Raw genomic sequence first — 23,310 nt, 5'->3', positions numbered from 1 at the left:
TACTAGTTTGTATACAGGGAGAGCTGTCAATCATTCTGTGTGGGCGGGGGGAGCAGGACTCTGACTAGGAGAGTCCTGGAAGCATTTAAACAGCTTTTTATATGAAAATACTGAATCAAATCATAGAGAACGATGCATCTCCGAGATAAACATCTCCCCATACATCCCATGTTGCTCAAACAGGGTAACATGACCGATCCGCTTTAAACTGCAATGCCGAAAAAAAACACCCACTCTTCATTACATAGCTAAAGGGAACACACACAAAAGAGTATTCAAGTCTTAGAACTTGTGATACATAGATCAAAAAAGGAAAGTTTTCATTACCATGGAAACAATAAGTCAAATACATGAAACCACTAGATTTCAAAAGAAAACCTTCACATTTCAAACATGTAGCGCACATTCCACCCTTTCTATTTGCGAACACAAACATACACTTGTGTGGATAATCTGTAGTACATAGGTACATACACGCTACAATCCGCTATGCATATACAGATATTATACATAAGCTCACAAATTGCATCTCTTTATACAACTGCAAATTGGTAGCATAAAAAAAGAAAATAAAAAAATCATACAAACGCCCACAAGTAAGGAAGGGTAAAAATAACAGATTGTTAATCATTTCCAATACACTACAGTCCTTTCATCCAGGAGCTTCCTGGAGGAAGATGATCTCCAAGCAGAAAACCTCTCGGGAAATTATTAGTAGAGCAAAACCAGATTCTAGAATTGAACAGACACAAAACGGAAACGTGGGTTGCGAGCCAGGTAAATGTATTCTATAAAAGCTACAGTATCATGTGACTGAAAATTCTAGTGAACTACCATTAAAGAGAAACATAAGCTAGGACTGGTAATCACATTCACATTTTAGAGTAGTAGGATAGGTTGGCATCCACAGGCATTACAGCTTGACAGATCCAGACAGATCATCAGCAGATCCCATCAAAACTATCTATGCTACAGGCATTAGGTTTTCAGCAGATCCCAGAAAAATTCTGGATATGACAAAAGGCGATTATTAACATAAAACGTTAAGAGTTGGATTACTTTATTTCCGATCAATGCAAAATTAGATGAAGACGGTGGGACGCACCGATTACCATATTACATACGAATATAAACTCTTATTTATAAGATTCTGCAAATGTTATCGATGGATTAATAATCTAAAATTTAGCAAATTGTTTACTTCATTTCTTTTAGCCAGACTATTTTTTACCTATACTGATAATCAACGTTAAACTGTTGTAATAAAACAAAAATTAAAAAAAATTTAAAAAAAAAGTCAGCAGAACCCGGCTAACAAAGCTTCATTTTGTACAAGAACTTTATACATAAGGGCTTTCTGGGAGTCCAGTATTCTGAGACAGAAGCTGCCCACTCAGACAACCTCCCGCAGGCTAACTCAGACTTGTGATGATCAGATGAGCTTTTCATCGCCGAGGTCAGCAAAATAGACTATGATAAACTTCCAAAATTAAAGCCACATTTGAAAGGCCATTAAGTTTATCAGGCGGGCTATGACTCAAGAGTGCGTGAGGGTAGCACACAAAGTACATTTGTTAGGAAGAGTCATTTGTTTTATAGACACTAAAGTGACAGATGACACTCCAATCTCCTTCACATCCGAATAAAAAGAAGCACTCAAACCCCCAGATGACTTGCCCAGCACTTGAAATAGATGGCAGTTTATGCCTTAAAAACACATAAAACCCCAAAGGTTTAGACACTCCAGAACAAAATAGTCATTAGGGTAATATATTGGCAAGGCTATATATTATAGCTATATTATGTTAAAACGCATTATTCGGGTAATGTTAATCTTGGAACGTTCATCCCCCAGTAAGAGAACTAACTTTTTTCAGTTGTTCAACAATTTTACAAATTAAAGTGCTAGGGTAATTTAAAGGGAATACACAACCGAAGGTGAACTTCTGAGATATCACAGGCACATCCGTGCAATATATTTACTCGGACCTGCACCAATTTCCAAAATTAGAGAGCATCTAAACACTTTCAGCATTGATCAGGGACTATTTTAGCACTAGAGATTTTAGAAGGAAACAGCCATTTAAACCAATAAAGCTTTGTTTAGAAGGTTGTGTCGCTGAATACTAGAAACTGAAATCTCAAACAGGGACATAGGGGTATGGGCAATCTATTCAGCATTACAGTCCCTTCATTCTCTAAATTACTGTTGCTCTGAGCTAGTGGAGTACATCAATGTGATCTTGTGACCATCTGGGACATTTTTGGCTGCGTTTCCTCAGGCTGCTCCACCCGGATGGACATCTCATCTAAATCAGTAGTGGGACCCATTCTTGGCCATCAAAGCTCCGAGATTCATTAGAAGGGTCGCACTTGTTAATTGGGCATATTACACGAACTTCAGAACTTTTAGAATGGGAAATGTACAGCCTCTTTCAGTAGCTTTCCATCAAAAACCTTAAAGCGTACCTACACTTTCAGATGACTTGGTCATATGTGTGTACATGCGGTATGACACGATTTCTGACAATTATGACTTGTAGCCTGCATTTTTAAGCAGTTTTCCCCTCTATAGGCGCTCTAATTCTCAGTTGTCTGTGCTAGTGTGCAGAGCCTGACGGCTTTCAAATCTTCTATGCACAGCACACAAAGAGGAGAACCTTGCTCTCCTATCCATCTATCTATCCATCTATCACATATATAGAAACCACAGCCGCAGAGAGATTATACAGCAGTAATGAGAAGTGTAGCTGAGAGTCTAGCACTGGGGTGAGAACAATTAGGCCTTATTCAGATAGTGTTCGCTCCGTGATATTTCCCAGAACAACCATAGTTCAGGGAGTCGGGCTTCTAGCATCATAGTAATCTATAATGCTAGGAGTCCCTGCCTCTCCGCAGGAATAGTGTCCTGTACTGTAATCATGTTTTTAGTATGGGACAGTATTCCTGCGGAAACAAAATAGATAACTATGATGCTAGAACGGGAAAGTGACAGATGACACTCCAATCTCCTTCACATCCGAATAAAAAGAAGCACTCAAACCCCCAGATGACTTGGGGAAATACGGCCGACACACCGTCCATATATCACAAACCGAATAAGGCTGTCTGAATAGGGCCTTACAAGGAAGATGCAGCACGTATGTGGTGTTCTCCTCTCTCTCTCACTTTGCTTCTGCTCTCCTTCTCCCCCTCCCCTCTTCATAGACTTCTATGGAAACTGTATTCTAATCTCTCAGTGAGCGGATAGCCCGTCTGTATTTACTGCTTTGTCCACCTTGTCTAAGACCAGAGTGCGTGAACATTTGCATCTTATTTACACAGGAAGATGTGCTGCCAAGTAGCAACTATTTTTTGGGCAGAATAAAGATGCGATCAGTCGATGAACAAAAATAGCCTAAAAGTGCCCGAAGACTTTAAACCCTGTGTTCGCTGCAAGATTTGTAGGTTTACTCATGGTCCCTGCAATTTTCGGGTGACATGACTACAGGGGCTGGACTATACGGGCTTGATCTCTCATTTTAGACAGAGCGGCGGGGGGAGGGCTTCTGCTGTAGCCAGTTGCCTTACAGTCAGGGACAGGTCTGGTCTGAGATTTGCAAGTATAAATTGTGAAAATGGCAAATCTCCTGGGACACACCAAACGTATTTATGTATTCCTCCCTGTTTTGAAGAGAGAATTTTAAGGGAGGATTACGGTTTGTTTAATGTTCCTTTAATAGTATACAGACAAGAACTGGCTTGGAGGATAGGGTTAAAAATCAATAGAAATCTCATGGGTGAAGTTAGAAAAGGAGACTGACTGCTTCGATTATGATTTAACAATATTCCCATCAGCATTATTAATGTTCCTTATCGGCAGATGTATTATATGTGAGTTCTAACAAAGGGCTATTGAGCCGTGCACTATATAAAAAGCAGGCTTTTACATGTGACCATTTAAATGACTCGTTTAACAAGGGAAATACAAGAAATGTGAACGTTCTAAAATAAATGACACGGTGGTGCTACATTAGCTAGAAAGGGTTTCCAAGGAGAAAATGTTCACCCGCACTTTAATAACCAAACACATTTTTTGCATATGACTGCATTACCGGAGAAGTCTTCTACTTTGACAGCCTGCAGATGCACTTAACCATTTTTCATATTGCTAGGGTGACAGAGCATTAGTAATGTAGAATAAAATCTCAAGTATAACGAGGTGAATTGTCAGAGATAAAATATACACAGGTCACAGGAATTAAAGGAATATATAAAAAAAAAAAAAAAAAAAACACAAATCCAAAAAACCCCTCAAAGTGAAGGATCTTTCATTGTTTGAAGATACCGCCACTGCACTGTAAGTGCTTACGTATGGTAACCATTACTTTTGAAAGAAACCATCTAATCTCCTGGACTGTAGTTCACTTCAGTGTTGAGTGCAAACGTTGGTGAATTACATCACCAAGCTCTGTCCACCTGCTCCAGGAGAAATCCGTGCTGGCATCGAATAGAAGTGTGAAGGGTGGGAAGCAGTTCTCTCAAGTAATGGCAACATCAAATCACCAAGACCATCTCTGCATATCGCAGGTATGGTCACACGCATATTAAAACATGCTCCTCTGGTTAAATATGCAAAGCAAATATTAAATTTTCGGATCAGGCAATGTAATAGAGAAAATATGTAATGTTTCGGCCACAATCTGGCCTTTGTCAAAACTCTATTGCCGCTATCCACGCATTTCTCCATGGTACAAGCGACCTTTTCCTATAGCGCTCCAGCAACTTTTTCTATTGACCAGCGGAAATAGAGTTTTGACAAAGGCCGGATTGTGGCCGAAACGTTACATATTTCTCTATTACATTGCCTGATCCGAAAATTTAATATTTTCTCTGCATATTTAACAAGGAGTGCTTGAGTTTTATCGTATGAATATTGACGGGGTGGGAACCCTACCTACAGCACCCAGACCATTTTGCAGAGTGCCACAGATTGGATCTGCATACTAAATAACGTCTGAAAATACGGAGCCGTTTTCAAAGGAAAACCGTTCCTGATTTTCAGCCGTTTTTTTCCGGCCGTTTTTGAAGTGGTTTTTCTATAGAGTATGAAAAACGGCTCAAGAAGTGACATGCACTTCTTTTTCATGGGCGCTTTTTTACGTGGCCATTTTTCAAAACGGGCGTGTAAAAAAATAACAACAAAACAGCCCATTGGAACAGAACGCTGTATTTCCCATTGAAATCAACGGGCAGATGTTTGGAGGCGTTCTGCTTCCGATTTTTCGGCAGTTTATGGCCCGAAAATAAGCCGTGTGAACCTACCCTCAAGAGGTTTACAGAAATAAAAGATGTTTGAGCTATTAAGAAAAGGGAAGTTTGAGAACCGCAAGGCTCCTATCCCCCCCCCCCTACTGCCCTAAAAACTGGTCGTACACGAAAAAGTCAATTACAGCAGACTCCTATGCCAATCTCATGTGTATGGGAGCCTACCTAATGTCCAAAAGTGGCGGAAGTTGGGAGAACGGGATCTGGCATGTCAAGTTTCAACACGCCTAATCCTTTGTTCCTGCGGAAGGTATGCTGCTAACACACAATCGGCCATAACATCTAAGCCACCTGTTTAATACTGTGTAGCGCTGCAAAAACAGCTGACCTGTCGAGGCATGGACTCCACAAGATCTAAAATTATCTGGCACCAAGACGTTAGTAGCAGATCCTTTAAGGCTTCCATCACACATCGTTGTGTGGTGCTTTTATTGGCCTTGTAAAAAAGCCCCATGCATTTTTTTACAAGCGGTTTTAGGTGGCTTTCTTTTTCTTGAGAGAAGCCTGCGGGAAAACACCGGAGGGAAAAAAACGAAAAAAAACAAAAAAAAAACAAAACCAACCTATTGCTCAGATTTAAAAAACAAAGATTTCTATTGTGGAATCGAACCAGACATGATAGCCTTCGCTCCCAATGTGCGACAAAGAGCCTTAGGTGTCCATAACCTTCTTGCCGGATCGCTGGTTTTCCTTACTCAGCACCTACCAAAATTAGTCTAACCACTGCATATCGGGAACCCCTCACAAGCCATCTTGGAGATGCTCTGACCCAGTAGTCCGACAAGGACCAAGTTGTAACTTAGTTCCTTACGTTTGACCATTTTTTCTACATGCAACACATTCAATTTAAAAAACGGACCGTTCACTTGCCACCTACTTTATCCCACCCCTTGACAGGTGCCATTGCAACGAGATAATCAATGTTATTCACTTCACCTGTCAGTTCAGCCTTAACATTAAAACCACTGTGTAATACATACATACACGATTGGACTTTCCTGTCTATACTGAAAGATAAAACGGGAATCTTGGCAATATGTTCAGAAATGAATGAATCAATGAAACTAGAATGTCTTGACAGTAACTGCCGTGATACCAGCATAAGTTCATATTGATGGAACTGATATTTTTCACATTTACTGGCTGTGATTTTGACCTGGTCCTTAGGACTTTCATAAGCCTCTATAAATGGTGCTGCGTCAAAATTCAACCTCTTGGAAACATTTGAGCAATTTGATAGATCTAAAAATAGTTTAGATTGGTTTGTCAATAATGGCTCTAAGGCCCCATGCACACGACCCTGCCCGTAATCATGGTCCGTGATTGCTGGTCTACTCACACGTGGCGGTAATAGTGAGTTTTGTTTGCAGCATTATGTGAAAAACTTGCCAAATAAACGTGACTTGACAAAAGTGTGAATAGACTCTAAAAGGTAAACTTTATATTTCTTAGTATACCCTCTTTTTTGTCCTCTTATTTTGTGTAACACATAAGGATCTACGAATAATATTGACACACTAATGAATACTCTAAAATCTCCAGTGAATTGAGTGCCATATATGTGTACACTGCTATAGCGCTGAGAAAGCCTACTGAAAAAAAAACGGTGGCCGGGAATAATTATTGTATGCTTAGGATAACCTAACAATGCGAATGTATTAATGCCTAAGCAACTGATGAAAATGCAAAATGTTGGTGTCATGCAGAATGCATATCTACTGGGGTCTGTGGGTTTAAAGAGGTGTGCAACTTTTTTGCTGGGATGAGAGGCCTTTTTTTTAAATTATTTTTTCTAAAATAATTTTATATTTTATTACTTACTATATGTATTTATTCAAATCATCTCTTCTTTGCATGGCCCTGAGCCCCCTTTGCAGTGGGAATCCTTGTGTCAGAATTAGTGATGTCATGGCGTTCCCTAGCAACTACCCAAATACAAAAGGAGTGCTTCTGCATTCAGTAACCTCAACCAATAGGAGCGCTGTGTTCAGGGTATTTTAGTGACCGTGAATGATTTCCAGTCACAATACAATATCAGGCAGCCGAAGTGCATCGTGCCATCAAAAGGCAACGGGTAGATTAATGGGTAATGACACAGGTACCACGCTATTTGACCATATATTTATGTACTATTCGCATGACTTAATATATATATTTTTTGGTTGAACAAAAAAAAACAATGTTTAGTGTAAAACGTATTTTCAAACCTGTAGTGGTAGCCCGATTGCAGCGGCAATCAAGTGGTCCCGGAAGTTTGGAGGCTTTCAGATAAGACGGACGCTGCATTACAGCTTAGGTAGCAGTGAGCTCGAACCCACTGTGTGTCAGCACATTACCAGTGACGTGATGAAGGGGGGCTGCCTGGCTCAATTCATTAGCTAAGAGAGCCCCCTCTTCTTTTGACTGACACAGCTGTGTCACCGTGGCTGCAATCAGGCGATCCAAGCAGTTGAAAATATCATTACATTAGTAACTTGGTTTATTTCACATAGTGACACCATAGTGTTTTTTTGTCGTCTGACAACCCCTTTATGTAGGGACTTGCATGGTTAACAAATCTGAGCGAGAGAGTTGTGGTTCTGTGTGTGTCAGGCAGGTTGTGTAATATTATACTCTATTAAGATTTTATATTTGGTCACTGTTTGACCTTCGGTTTCTTTGCCCATGCCCAAACAGCACTTATGTCAGCCCTCTATCATTCTCAAATAGTAGGAGCACCAAAGATGCAACTACATTTCTTTTTCTGTGGTAAGCACAGTTAGGGTATGTTCACAAGGAGTGTTTTCAGCAGTTTTTCGGGCCGTAAACGTCCCCGAAACAGCTGAAAAAGATCGGAAACAGAACGCCTCCAAACAGCTGCTCATTAATTTCAAATGGGAAAAACGGCGCTCTGTTCAAAACGGCCGCGAAGAAGCGCATATCACTTCAACTGTTTTTGGAGCCGTTTTTCATCTACTATAGAAAAACAGCTCCAAAAACGGCCGTTAAAAACTCAGTAAAAAACGCAACGGATTAAAAAAACGTCTGAAAATCAGAAATGGTTTTCCCTTGAGAACAGCTCCGTATTTTCAGAAGTTTTTGATTTTGTGTGTGCACATACCCTTACCTTGCAGCACTGTGATTCTGGGTTCAAATCCAATCAAGGGCAACATTTACATGAGGTTTCTATGGGTTTACTTGTAAAGGGTATGTTCACACAGACTATTTTCGGCCATTTTTCGGGCCGTAAATGGCCGAAAAATATCGGAAGCAGAGCGCCTACAAACATCTGCTCATTAATTTCAATGGGAAAAACTACGTTCTGTTCAGACGGGCCGTTTTTTACGTGGCCGTTTTGAAAAACTACCGCGTAAAAAAAAAGCCTGCAAATAAGTGTATGTCACTTCTTGAGCCGTTTTTGGAGCGTTTTTTCATTGAATCCATATAAAAACCGCTCCAAAAATGGCCATAAAAAAACGCGAGTTGATAAAAAAAACATTTGAAATCAGGAGCGGTTTTCTCTTCAAAACAGCTCCGTATTTTCAGACGTTTTTGATTTTGTGTGTGCACATACTCCAAGAGAAAGAAATTAGGTTGTGAGCACCATGGGGGGCAGGAACTGATGTGAACTAAACATCTTTGTGCATCTTGGTCGATTACGTTGGCGCTTTTTAAGCGAAGGGAAAAATGAATAAACTGGCCCTGAGCTTCTCCGCTTGCACATCTCCCCGTCTGGCAATCTACCTTTTCACAGAAACCAAGATTATTTTCTTTTACAATTTTCAAAGTCACAGACCAGAACTATAAATGGATGGATGAATCTGGTAACACATAATATGAACCTGCATGTAGACATTTGAACCAAACATTTGTTAAGAGAATGTAGCTTCCGATCCTTTGCACATTAGAAGACCGATTCTTCATCTGCTTTGGCACGGACTTTCAGTGAACCACTGTCCAATTTTAATGTTGTGAAGTAGATGCATGTCCCACGAGAAGCTGTAAGCTATTTTTCCTATTGGGAACGAAGCTGAAGATTCAGTGATGTGCCATTACATTCACATTACTGTGCTGTGGACATCTTTTATTTCCTAGAACCAGCAAGTCAGGCAGAACAGTTCTGCTTATTGCTGGATACAGTCGTGGGAGCTGCAACGATGTATGACATGATTGCTGGATGCGCTAGAAAGTACCGAAACACTCATTCATAGAGAGGCCGCACTGCACGCAGGCTACCATTAGCGGCAAACAACCAGTATGCTGGGATAAAGAGAAACTGGCGGAAAAAAAATCCAGTCATTAAGTAGCAGTATAATGGCATTTAACTGGGTTATTATTTGCTATTAAAAGCACGGTGATACTTTATTACAGTGTTTTTATTACAACATTTTTAATGTTAGGCTTTGTGTAACATTTGTTTAGCAAATACAAAATCGTTTTGTTGCTGTATTGAACTGGTAATAACATTGTTTAAAGAGGCTCTGTCACCAGATTATAAGTGCCCTATCTTCTACATAAACTGATCGGCGCTGTAATGTAGAGAACAGTGGTTTTTATTTTGAAAAACGATCATTTTTGAGCAAGTTATGAACAATTTTATATTTATGCTAATTAGTTTCTGAATGCCCAACTGGGAGTTTTTAAACTTTTGACCAAGTGAGCGTTGTAAAGAGAAAAATGTAAGACGCTGACCAATCAGCGTCATACACTTCTCTCCATTCATGTCCATCTGTACTCGCAGCACAGCGTGATCTCACGAGATCACACTGTGCTGTCACATACACCCATAGTAACGTTACAGAAGTGACTTGAGAGTGAATAGACATTGCTTCCAGCCAGGATGCGATGTCTATTCACACTCCCGACACTTCGGTAATGCTTCTGTGGGACTTACTCACACAGTACAGTGCGATCTTGCGAGATCACGCTGTGCTGTGAGTACAGATGGACATGAATGACAGCACAGAGTGATCTCGCAAGATCACCCTGTGCAGTCACATACTCCCACAGTAACTTTACCGGAGTTACTGTGGGTGTATGGGACGCTGCGCTGTGAGTACAGATGGACATGAATGGAGAGAAGTGTATGACGCGGATTGATCAGCGTCATACACCTCTTTACAACGGCCACTTGAGCGTTTTTAAACTTTTGACCAGTTGGGCATTAAGAAAGTCATTAGAATAAGTCTAAAATTGTTCATAAATTGCTAAAAAAATTATTGTTTTTCAAAATAAAACCCACTGTTATCTACATTACAGCGCCGATCAGATTAGGGTATGATATCGGGCACTTATAATGTGGTGACAGAGCCCCTTTAAATGAACTCTACACCTAAAATATGTAATCTGTGTTTACTGTTGACACGAATACATTCTATTGTTCCCAGTTATCAGCAATTTCAGGTAGGGAAGAGGGCGATTACTGTAAAAAATGCTTAAGAACAAAAAAATAAAATGGATAAATTAAAATCATATTAAATTACCACCTCCACTGGACAAAACAGTATTCGCCACTGTCAGATGGAAAGGAAACAAACGGAATATGTATAGAGGATGTACGGCCATCAATAGTGTCCTAGTTCCATGTAAGAATTGCTATGACTCTTGATGCTGTTACCTTCCAGCATATGTCATTTTATATGGTCGGCCTATTGTGCATATTTATATCCAGAGAAGATTGTTAGAACAAGTCACTTAATAAATGGCACTAAAAGTATACAAACCGTCGTAGTACCATCACTGTTTTTTGGGAGAAGATCGAAAAAAATCTTACACCACACAATTGAAGGGAGGCACGCGGCTTTTGAAAAACAAGCTGAAGTTTTACAACATGTCACTGATGCCTACGGCGGAGATGCTGCCACTAGCACTTGTCAGATATTGTCACATCTATGAACATCTAATGAGTAGCGGCACAAAGGACTTTTGTGGTGGAGGCTCTTTGATCTGTAATTGTGCATACTCTGCTGAATGCCCGGTTTATGAAGGCAATTGGTATAGAATTATACCCACATGACAATTACTTACATAAAAGAACTACAAGCCTGGAGATCGGAAGAGCAGGTGTCATTTCTCGTGCCATGCAGTCTAATATTTCTGGGCATAGTCCTTTGGCAGGTAAGACCGAGGACCAGTATCACTGCAGGGGTTTTTGGCATTCCTCTTTAAAAGCTTGTAACAGTTCATTCATAATTAGTGCTCTGGCATAACTTAAAAGGAAGCAGCAGCGCATGACAACTAAGGCTCAATAAAAAAAACAAAAAAAAAAAACAACCAAACAGACATTTAGGTGTTGCAGCAGAAGATAAATGACCCTATACAGCATCCAACAAGTTCAGTTCTCCTTTACCTTCCCTCTTGTATCTGGCTACATTTCTCAAGTGCTGCAACAGGTTAGAATGGAGCATGAAACCACAATGCCCACTGGTTTGACTAAAGTTACTACAAGCCAATAAAGTAGAACTCTAGCACGTTTAAAATGTCTGATATAGCTGTAGCCTGTTTACCAAAAGTATTATTTCAGACCAACCAAACTGGTTAGTAAATTTATTCTGTGGAATAAGGGAGCTCCTCCACACCAACCTCAAGAAATATCTAGCATTTATCCTAGAAAAAAACCTCAAAGCCCCCCACGGTTTATGGGTAATGCAAAGTGATTTACGCTTACAAAGCAATGATCACATTGTTGTCCATTAGGATGGTGGAGTGGTAGTGCTGGACCCCTCCTACAATCCCCTGGAGTCCGTGATTCTGGCGGAACATAGGACATAATTCTGTTTACCAACTAGCCAAATGTTAGCCAAGATGGGCAAGGCTAAAAAGGCATTTAGGATTCGTCCAAAATAAAAATTAAGAGTCTGCTTTTCTTTCTGGAAACAGTGTAACGCTTGTACATGGGCTGTGTCCATTTGCTTGAATGGATAGGAGTTGCAATAACAGACAAAGCCCATGCATAAGCAGACACTTTCTAATCCTAGACAACCCTTAAAAGATGTCCCCTGAATATATGGCCTTATTTAAAAAGGCAGCATATTAAAAAAAATAAACAAGGGACAGGTCCGCTCCAGTAGTACTGCAAAAAGGTAGAAAAATAAATAAATAAAAATTGTGCCATTTGGCTAATAGCACCCAACAAAGAATACACCAGACTCCCAATTATGAGCTCTCTGTATTCATGAGGGGAATGCTCCCCACGTCTATTTCCATCCCCCTCACAAGGGACAGACATCCGCTGTGTATACATGCAGATACAAGGTAACAGTCAGTCACTGGCGAGAGGGTTTTTGTGACTTTTGGACTAATAGAGGTGTCCTGTGACCTGAAACAGAGCAGCATACTATGAGAACAAATTCGCTTTAAGAAAATAACAAAAAACTAATACAAGGCTTCTAGTCCTTTTTCACACACCTAAAATTCAAGAACAAAATAATCTGCTGCCATCACTCAAATTTTAACAATTTTACAATTTCAAGGGAATGAAGAGCTTCTAATGGGCACCTTAGACTGAAAAGAGCACAAGGTATTCCACTAGTATTCTTATTGGATTCCGCTGGCAAATAGAATCTACTATGAAATTATTTTTTTCAATCAAATTCTGTCTATTGCCACTGCTCTAAATATATACAGCAACCGGTGATGGGCTGCTTCTAGAAAGCTTTCCGATAGAAGAGGGTGCATCGCGGGAGCGGAGTACATGGGGGGGGGGGCTGAGACCTTGGTGGGACTACCAAAGAGCTATATTAAGACTATGGATGGGGGGGGGAGGGGCTAAGAGATCTAGAGATCTCCAGCTATGTGTAAGGCGAGGCTGCTGGATGTTTTTGTCACTTTTCTTTTAAATGTGCATCAAAATCGCTTTGTCCAGGCCCCTCTATAAGGGTTATGTGGGAAAAGCCTCAAACGTTTAAAAGTATAAACATAAAAAACAAACCAATACATTTGTTATAAGGTACCATCTTTTCATTGGAGATAAACAGCACACTTAATGATGTTACCGTAGCCGTGTTCATAGCACAGATCACTCGCTGGGACGCATTATCAGAGTCTGAAATATGGAAAATGCGGCTACCAAGGAATTTATGTTTTTTGCTATGGAATCCATTCAGTTATAAGATAGCAACTTCTTGACTGTGCCAGACACGGTGCTGGGAAGTCTCTTGCACGGAGGACACTATATCAATCTTTTGGGCTCGTATTTCAGTATTGGAGTCGCATTTCAGATGAGCAGGGCAATCACTTAATTTTACTGAACTATAAGGCCCAGTTGACAGTATTTTTTTTACGCCGATTTTGACACTGAATTGATTTCAATAGGAGGCAGTGTCGTTTTTTTTCTGCAGCTCTTCAAATCAATAGGAGGCAGAGAACGCATATTTCGGCGCCACGGGTAAAAAACAGCGAAAAAACACTGAGATAGTCGCGGCAAAAAAAAATAAAAAAAAATTCGGCCTCAAAATTCCTGAAGGAATTTTGAGTCCGATTTTTTTCGGCCTGTAAAATAACTGTGTGAACAGGGCCTAAACGTGGTCTTTTTTGTGAACATTGCATGAACATTTTAAAAGTCCTATTTACTTACATTATTTTAAAATATTGCGTAGAATCAATTGTTTCCCCTGACAGTCTTGTTTCTTGCCTTTTTGAAGTGTTTGGGGCTAAGTACCTGGTATTATTCTTGGTCTGTTCAGCTTCAGCAATTTTTCAAAACTGCAGACAGAGCAATATAGAGGAGGGCAATGCATTACTGCGACATCTAGGTTTAATTTCCCCCGTCGCCGTGGTCACAAGTGCCACTGTGGCAGGTACTTGATGTGGAAGTGCTCCTTGCCAGCCCCACCCCTCAGAGTAATTGGCTGCTAGAGCTGTCACTCAGAGGAGAGAGTGGCACTTGCGACTGCCGCTCCAGGAGAATCAAACATTGTCTCGGTTATGCAAGTTGCATGACAAGAAAACAAAGTGTATGTTTACAATGCCCTTCCCTGACCCTATATCGTTCTGTCAGCAGTTTTGAGGCCTCAGAACGGATGACAGATTCCCTTTAAATGAAAATTAAATCTGAATTTTAGGCCATATTTACGACCAGTTTTTCAGCATTATAGTCTCTAAACCTTGAGGCATTTTACTCCAACATAGCCATAGTATCTGTTGCGTGACATATCGATCAACAATTTGAGCCAGAATTTAGTGGTATTTGCGCAATCCATGGCAGTTTGTGAAAATAAGTGTAGCTTACTGCTTGGTCAGGATTTAGACATTTCTGAAACAGGACTTCTAAAAGTCGAATCTCTACTCCACACAGATCCAGGTGTAGAAATAGTGTGTCATTTTAATCAGTGCCACATTCCCTGCGCAGAGATAGGCAACATCCCTGAAGGGATAGGGCAGTGAAGGGGTGATCGGTAACATCCCTGGTAGTCTATGGCAGTGTAGTGAAGGGGGTAACTCCCTGTACTAAAGGCTGCAGGACGCCTTCCTCTTGCTCCTTCATCTGTACCTGCAGAATGCTCAGACACACAGATCCATTATCATCAGCCAATCAGAGAGCAGCTCAGACAATCTGCGGCTGTGAGATGATGCAGTGTCTAGGGAATCTAGGAGTCCTGTAAAAAGTGTGGCGGAGATGAGAGAGAGAGAGAGGCAGGATACTGGTTTTTAAACCCTGTGGCCAGAGTGGGTCCCCCTCCCAATTCTGGGCCCCTGTGCAGCTGAACAGACCCTTTTACGCAGGCCAATGACTGGGTAAACGAGCGTTCATCGGCTGATCGTATCATTTATGCAGCAGAAAATACTATTGTTGTCGGCAGCACATCTCCCTGTGTAAACAAGGAGACGTGCTGCCGACATGATGGTAAAGCATGGTGACAAGCGATCTTCGTAATGATCGCGCATCCACATACATAATAGCTTCTTGTGAAAGGAGAAAAACTAGCACCGCTCAACGAGGGATCTCATTGATCTGGCCGTATCAATGAGTGACAAATTGGCTGGTGTAAAAGGACCCCATCTTTCTGCAGATCTTTTTTTCTGATGTCACACAACCCCCTTTGGATATTCACTAGGGTAAAGTAGTAACAGAAATACAGTGAACTAGATATCCACCGCCCTTGGTGCAATGCACTACCAGAATAACAGCATTATCTATGCAGACATGTCTCCCAGTCAGCCATCTATTCTCTGAAAAATCCTGAAATCATCTTCTAATGAGATAAAAGTATGTTCTAGTTCCCAGCACAGATTCCTTGAGCAATTATGAGATCATACATAAAAACATGAGTATCTGTGGTATCAGATTAAACACATACGCTTTCAGTTAAACCTACTACAACGGTTGTTAAAATCAATAAGACCTTTACTTTAGGGCGATTGCATTTTTTTTTAGAGTCAATTACATCGAAAGGCTGATGAAAAAAAAATAAAAAAAAAATTGATCCAAAATGTTGCTTTGGCCATTAGGCAAGTCAGAACGAAGGGTTAAACAGGAAAGCGATTACCTACAGTTTATGTACTCCCAGCAGGATTCAGTGTTACAGAGATTAAAAACCTTCTCCCATTACTTTATATGGGCCGATTCCTTATAAAAGCTGAATGAGAACACTGGAGAGAAAAGCGAAAAATCTGAACAGCTTTTCAAAACAAAACCTTCTCATGTAACAAGAACGGAGAGGAAGTCAGTTTTAATCAGCAAAATTACTTATTGCAGTCTTATTGCTTGCCTTGGCGGGCACAAAAAAAAAAAAAAAAAAAAGGATATTACAAATAAATGAATAAAGACCTCTTGGAAGAGGTCAGGAAGTACAAATTGGCAGTCTAATGGAAAAGATCCTTACAGTACACGTGTATGTACAAATAAACAAAGACAGATTCTTGCCGGGATCGGTCTAAAGTCTGTGTGTTTGCTCACAACCGCTAGCTAGCACTATGGGGGTACAAAACACCCCGAGCGGAGGAAGAGGGGGCGGTTTTCAGAGCATAAACAGATTACAGAAAACGAAATCAATGCCCCTGCCCTTTCACATGGAGTGTGAAAGTGACAGCTGAGTTAATGTCATGTAGTCAGAGACTTCTCTATGGATTATGATGAAAAAGTAGCGTGGTTGATCGTAAATAAGAGAATTCCCAATACCCTTGAAACAGATCATTACACATGTCATGCAGGCTCACGCCATCTGTGTGGCAATCTTCCACTATGTACCACGTTCCCCTAAGAGCATTCTGGTTTTACAAGAGCGTTCATGCGTCTATTAATATGAGGAACACAATTGTAATAGCGCTTATTTTTGGAAATGCTGGAGGTTTATGCTCCAATTTATAAAGATCATTCAGATGTTACATAATAAAAATAGGCTAAATCTTGCAAATGCAAGCCAAGCTACAGCCTGTGCGTGCCCTTTATCTAGTGGGCTTAAACGGTGATTTCATGTTCTCTGCTCTTCTATAAAGGACAAGTGGACTTGGTTACCGTTATACGGACTTGCCATGCAATATATTCAACAAAACATTTATATCTACAATGATTGATCCTCTCCCAGCCCATATACATAAAACAAGAGTCATGGGGTCATATTTAAACTTGCTTTTTGACGTCAAGAATAGCGCTGTTCTTGCCTTACAAAAAATCGTAACCCAACGACCATATAACTCAATGGGATCTTTTAGAATTGAACAGGATACATTTCAAAATCTCTCTTGGCTCCGTTAAAGGGTAACGACTTTTAAAAAACGTTTACATATAGTGACAGGTCAGAAATTTTGATTGGTGGTTGTTCGAGCACTTAGACCTCCACTGATCACTAAAACGAAGTGGTATAAGTGCTCAGGTGAGTGCTGTGCCACCTCATTTATCGGCTTTCCTTGGAGCGGTGTACGGGCTCAAAAGAAATTCTATCTGACCATACACTGCTCATTCGGCTTTCCAATCGGCAATGAAGCGACAGTGCTCATCCGAGCACTTCTGCGGCTTTGTTTTAGCGATCGGTGAGGGTCCAAGCACGGACATGTCACTAGGACATGTCATAAGTTTTTCATAAGCTTAGTTATCCTTTAATAAATCGAAGGCATGACACTAATGTGAACAGAGCCCAACACTTGTCTAATTCGTAAGGACAGACAATAAATGCACAGACATGCATCAGCCATGGATAGACATTGGTCAACTGTATTTATAGACCCCGGCAATTGGCAACGACTAGATAGAGGTTCAGCACAATCTAACCTGCATGCGGGGATTAGAAGTCAATCAATATGAATCCAACCATCGTATCCTTCCCATTTATCCCCCTGTCCATTATTTCAGCTTTCCAGAAAATGGAGTTCTACAGTCTCCTCTGGAAAGTATCTTAAAAAAGGCTTTCTTCAAACTCTTACCTGAGGATCCCTGCTTAGCTGGAGATGTCTGGTTCTATGAGGTGTTAAGGATCTTTTTACCACAGCTCGATGATGAAAATGATAATAATCCCCAATAATCTAGGAGAGATAGAAGCAAACTGTTAATATACACATACAGATCTCCTTATTACAAAGTCACAAGCAAGTACCATCAGTCATACAAGAAAATTATTCCATTATTACACCCAAAAAGTAGGAGCCATATATAGGAAAAGCTATGGCTCTAGTTTGTCACTTTGCTAAAGCCAACACTTTAAAAAGACAAGCTAATGAGTTTACATAGTGCACATATCGAAGCAGGTACTTAGAAACCATTACAGGTTTAATGATATTTCATTAATAAGGGATGTCACTAAATCGTCCACAGGGTTATTTAGAAGCTAGCGGAGGACGATTTAGTGACTTCACTTAAAACCATGAGCTGCGCAAACCTTTATTATTAATGTATCTTTATTGAAGTTATAACTTGCTTCTAACTGGTTTAGGCCTCATGCACACGGCCGTGCCCGAAATCACGGCATGCGATTGCGGGCACGGCCGGCCGCAGCACACATTTCTGGCCCGCAAAGTATGGGAGCACGGCCCATAAAACGCAAGAGATAGGACATGTTCTTTTGTGGTACAGTTCTACAGCAAGGACATATCCGTAGTGATACGGAAAGGTGTCCGCGGCCATTAGAACTAAATGGGTCCATAATTGCGGACCGTAATATGGTAATTACGGAGATTTTTTTAAGGTTGTGTGCTACGGTTGTTTGAGCAATTTATTTACAATACAGTTATTTTATTACGATTCTTTCTATTCCAGCTAACATGCATAAGAAAAGGGAAATAAAACCTCACTGGATATAAAAGTTGTGAAGTATTTTGTACTGTAACATTAGTAGAAGGAACCGGAGTAAACGCATAAGGGTATGTTCACACAGGGCGGATACGCAGTGTAAAAGTACACAGTACGAAAGGTGCACGAAGCTCTGGCCGAAAAACCGCACCAAATTGTGGTGCAGTTTTTCGGCCAGAATGTCCGCTGCGGGAAACTGCACATTTTAAAACAAAAAAAAAACAAAAAAAAAAAAAAAAAAAAAAAAGGACAGAAACACCCCTCCCCCCACATACTTCCACTCAGACGTCCTGCAGCGGAATGTTTTATCCCATGTGACCGCTGCAGCCAACCACATGGGATGAAACGTCATCCCAGGAGGCTGTCCTTGACAAGGAAGCACAGAATTCTGTGTAAGTATAAGAGTTTGCGTTTTTTTGCGCTGGAATCTTTGCTTTTCCACCACAAAAATTGCAATATCTGCTATATGTTGCAGATTTTACCTTCCCATTGAATTCAATGGGGAAAACCTGCAACACAAAAGCTGCGATTTCGCGAATACAATTGACATGTTGCGGATTAAGAGACCGCACCGCAGGTCAATTTCTAACAGTTTTTTTCTGCTCCTTTACACAGCATGTGGATGAGATTTCAAACCTCATCCACTCTGCTACTACTATATTATGCTGCGAATTTTCCGCAACTAAGCCAGTTGCGGAAAATCCGCAGTATATACTCTACGTAGGAACTTACCTAAATACACGTCATGGATTTTTTTATGTGGATCCTGCACCAATTTAGTTCAATGCATGTAGATGGGGTTTTCAAAACTCCATCCACATATAGCGGGGAAAAAATATGCGTGGACTTTAGGGTATGCGGCAGATCTTCAAATCGGTCAACATCAATATTCGCAGATTTTACCCTTTGCAATGCTTAGGTTGAAGTGTACAGCAAAATTCACATTTTAAATATGGATTAGGCTTCGATCACATCTGTGCTGGGGTTCAGTCAGACCTTTCAGTCAGGGGAGCCCACGAACGAAAACCATAGCTTTCGGTTAGCATTACCTTTGATTTCCATTTGTGGGTTGCCCTGATTGAAAGGTCTGACTGAACCCACGAAACAGAACTCCGACGCGGATTTTAACGAAGCCTTAAACACGGGTTTGTGTCAAAATCCGCAGCGCAAAAAGTGCGCTACATGTGGACTTACTGTAAAAGTGCAGCAGGTTTATTGAACAAATCCATTTTATAAATCCGAATGGGATTGTTTCTGCAGCATGCGCATGGACCTCTTCAAGCCCTATTCAGAAGAATGGGACGTCCCAGAAATTTGTCACGTGGGAATTCAGCCTTATGGATCAGTCAGGTTTTGGCAGTGTACTACACTATTATTGGCATCAAAAAGTAACGGAAACCTGATGGAAAGGAGCCTATTGGTAGTGTGAAGAGAGTCTTATGGAGCATACTTACAAAAAACAAATAACTAAAATCTCTAGATCTCGCTCTATCTAATATAAACATAAGAAAGTTGCAAACCTAACTGCAAAATTAAAGCAGAATATCAGGAGAGATTTGTAGAAGACTTCAACAGATTAAAAATACATAAACTACATATAATGGGACGCAAACATGTTCTACTACAATAATAGAAAATGTGGCTAGATGACGATAAGCTTTGGAAAATTACGTCAGCACATTGAAAGAAAGGTACAAGAGATGCACATGATACATAAGATACATCTACAGATGGAAGAGGAAAAAAAACCTGTGCTTCGTGTTGCAGATACAAGAAGCACGCTTCTAGTTATGGTAATCTGGATCACCCTGCGGGAAACATGAAAATAACCAAAGAAAACCATTCAGACCCTACACTAAAAGGGCCGGAAAACAGAAATTCTGCCTGTAGGTGCACGCACATCTTCCCCATGTTATGCTTCAGATCTATGGAGGCTTAGAGAACTTCCATAATGGAAACATGAGGTAAATCCCCTCAATGGCTGTGCTGTTCTCCATACTTTTTACAAGACGCAATAGGTAGCAGCGGCAAGGACTGTTCTGCGTTCTATGGGATCAGACACATGCCATACCTGTCTCTACTCCTACAGTGGTGTGCTTCTCCAAAGTGACAGGCCTCATAAATACTAACTAAAAGAGGGAGAAAGCTGCACCGCAAATTTACGGCCACATGCAGAATCCTTTTTATACTGACATGAGAACACCACAATAGTACATCTTTCAACAACGCGGCGATGACAAAGGCTCGGCTGACAGAGAATATTTGCATGTTTAGGAACACTTCCCAATACATCGCCTTGTTTATCATTGAGGTTTTTTTTTTTGTTTTTTGTATAATTAGAAAAAAAAAATAAGAGGTAGTTGGGCAGGGGTTGAAAACAAGGACAGAAGCAATTGTGCCTAAAGATAGGAGCCTTTTGTGAGACCTTCAAGCTTTGAATCGTGAAGGCCAACGTACGTATCTAATCGATGTACGTTCATTTCTCCTGCACGGTAATGCGTCTGGAACATACAGAATTGTAGGCTCTCCATACATATATTCCACACCTACAGATAAACAAACGCTCTGTAAGAGCAACGAACGCCAAAGCCTGGTCTCTAGCAGGTTCCAGTGAATAGAATTCACAGAGAAGAACAGACAATGGGATAACGCTTGATATTTTTAGTCAGTATCCTTTTAGTTTTAATCAGAGGCTTTTACATTTTGAGAGGCCATAACCCCTTTCAGGCATAAACTGTAAAAAAGGTACAAAGTATGATCGCTCTGGAACGTAGCTAATGACTCCCAGCGCGAATGTGACCGCTTATGACACGCAGCAGGAAATTAATTCTGTATCTACAGTAAAGGCTCTCACATGATCATTTTTTAATCTAAAATAGGACTTATGTATTTTTTATGCGAAACATGTTGGGCATGCATTTTGGTCAAGTGGGACTTACAAAATGTTTGAGCCCATGTAATGTGCCGACAGGACAGGTGATTTTTTTTGCCAAGTCATGTATGGATATGGTTATGGATAGAGATAAAAAAAAAAATACAAACAAACCACACACGCACACTACATGCCCAAATTAATAAAATTGCAAAATGCAACTATTTTCCATGGCAATGAACAGTGTGGTATAAACCGGTTTAATGGGGTGGGCGCAACTAATCAAAAGCAAGCTGCCTCTGGTCAGCCGAGTCTCAGGTGCGGGGGCAGCCACACTTTCTATGGCTACATTACTACAGTATTTATCCTAATGGATAATGCTCTATGGACAGACTAGGTAAACAGCTATGAAAATAGAACATAAAGCCTTATTCACACTACAGGGTTTCCCGGCCGGCTGACGGCCGTTCATAAAACGGCTGTCACCCGGCTGCAGTAGGAACAATAGACCCCTAATGGGGCTATTCACACGACCGATTTTTTGACGGGCCAGGAAAACCGGCCGTCAAAAAATGGGACATGCCCTATTTTCGGCCGTTCACCCGGCCCCCATAGAAGTCTATCGGGCCGGGTAATACGCGGCCATCACCGGAATGTGTCACGAGTGACGGCCGTGTCTACCGTCGCTCGCTCTCTCCTCACAGCGCAGAGTGCATGTGAGGAGGACGACTTTATGCCATTCGGACGAATGGCTGTACGCTGGAGGTAAGTTTCTGCACTGTGTGGCAGGGCTCGGGTGTACAGCAGGTGGAAGGGAGCACTGCGCTGGTTCCCTTCCCCCTGCTTGTTTTAAAAAGTGCCCTGGACCGGCGACACCTCCTATGGTCGATGGTGCCGCTAGCAGCTGCTGCTACTGCTGTAGCGACGCCACTATAGCAGAGCAGGTATCTCCCTGCTCTGCTATGTGCCAACCCCACTTTAGCTCCCTGAAGGAGCGGAATCCCCGTGTGTTCGGGGATTCCGCTCCTGGACAGAGCGCTTGGTGTCTGTCCATATCTTGACAGTGACATCAGGGGAAACTCCTGAAGCGGAATCCCCGAACACTCTGTGACCGGGGATTCCACACCAGGCGAAGCCAGTAACGTTCAGTGTCCATAAATGGACAGAGACGACAGGGGCTTTTCCTGAAGTGGAATCACCAGCCACATGGGCATTCCCCTTCAGGAATTGCCCCTGATGTCACTGTCCAGATATGCCCGGCCCGGAACGGATGCAAAATGAAAAACGGCCGACCCTCGTGCTCGGTCGGGACCCTGTCGTGTGATTAAGGCTTAATTCACATGACAGGGTCCGAGTGTCGGCTGATAAAAACGGCCGTTTTTCCCGGCCGTTTTGCATCCGTTCCGGGCCGTGTTTAACGGCCGATTTTGACCCATTTTGCATCAGTTTTTTTTCCCTGTCCGTTTTAAAATCGAATTTATTGCCACACACAGCACTCTGTAGAGAATGCCACCCAGCCCCCTGCAGGTAATGCCACCCGGCCCCCGGTATGCAATGCCACCCAGCCCCCTGTATGCAAGGCCACCAAGCCCCCTGTAGGTAATGCCACACAGCCCCCCCCCCCCTCCAGGAGAAGTCACTGACTTCAATGTCCATATATGGACAGAGTAGTCACTGACTTCTCCTGTAGCGAAATCCCCAGAGGGTCGGGGATTCCGCTTCAGAAGTGAGCGACGTCGCTGTGTCCTTTTATGGACAGTGTTGTCACTCACTTCTCCTGTAGCGGAATCCCCGTCTACAGGGTCGGGGATTCTGATTCAGAAGTGAGTGACGTCACTGTGTCCATATATGGACAGTGTAGTTACTCACTTCTCCTCTAGCGGAAACCCCGTTTCCCGGCCGGGGATTCCGACCTACAGGGAGCAAAAAA

The 23,310-nt window shown here is 41.5% G+C and overlaps 1 protein-coding gene across 2 annotated transcripts in view; it reads right to left on the bottom strand.

The window, feature by feature from the left end:
- Window positions 1-23,310, bottom strand: part of FURIN (furin, paired basic amino acid cleaving enzyme) — a 203,634-nt gene that overhangs the window by 83,485 nt on the left and 96,839 nt on the right. For both annotated transcript variants that reach the window (XM_075858119.1, XM_075858120.1), the window contains exon 3: window positions 17,647-17,745. In XM_075858119.1, the coding sequence (XP_075714234.1) occupies window positions 17,647-17,745 (99 nt within the window). The remainder of the gene's footprint in view (window positions 1-17,646; window positions 17,746-23,310) is intronic.

The sequence above is a fragment of the Rhinoderma darwinii genome, chromosome 3 (genome assembly GCF_050947455.1).
Source record: "Rhinoderma darwinii isolate aRhiDar2 chromosome 3, aRhiDar2.hap1, whole genome shotgun sequence".
NCBI lineage: Eukaryota > Metazoa > Chordata > Amphibia > Anura > Rhinodermatidae > Rhinoderma > Rhinoderma darwinii.
Note: the sequence above shows the minus strand (reverse complement) of the source record. Positions and strands in the feature narration are given on the sequence as shown.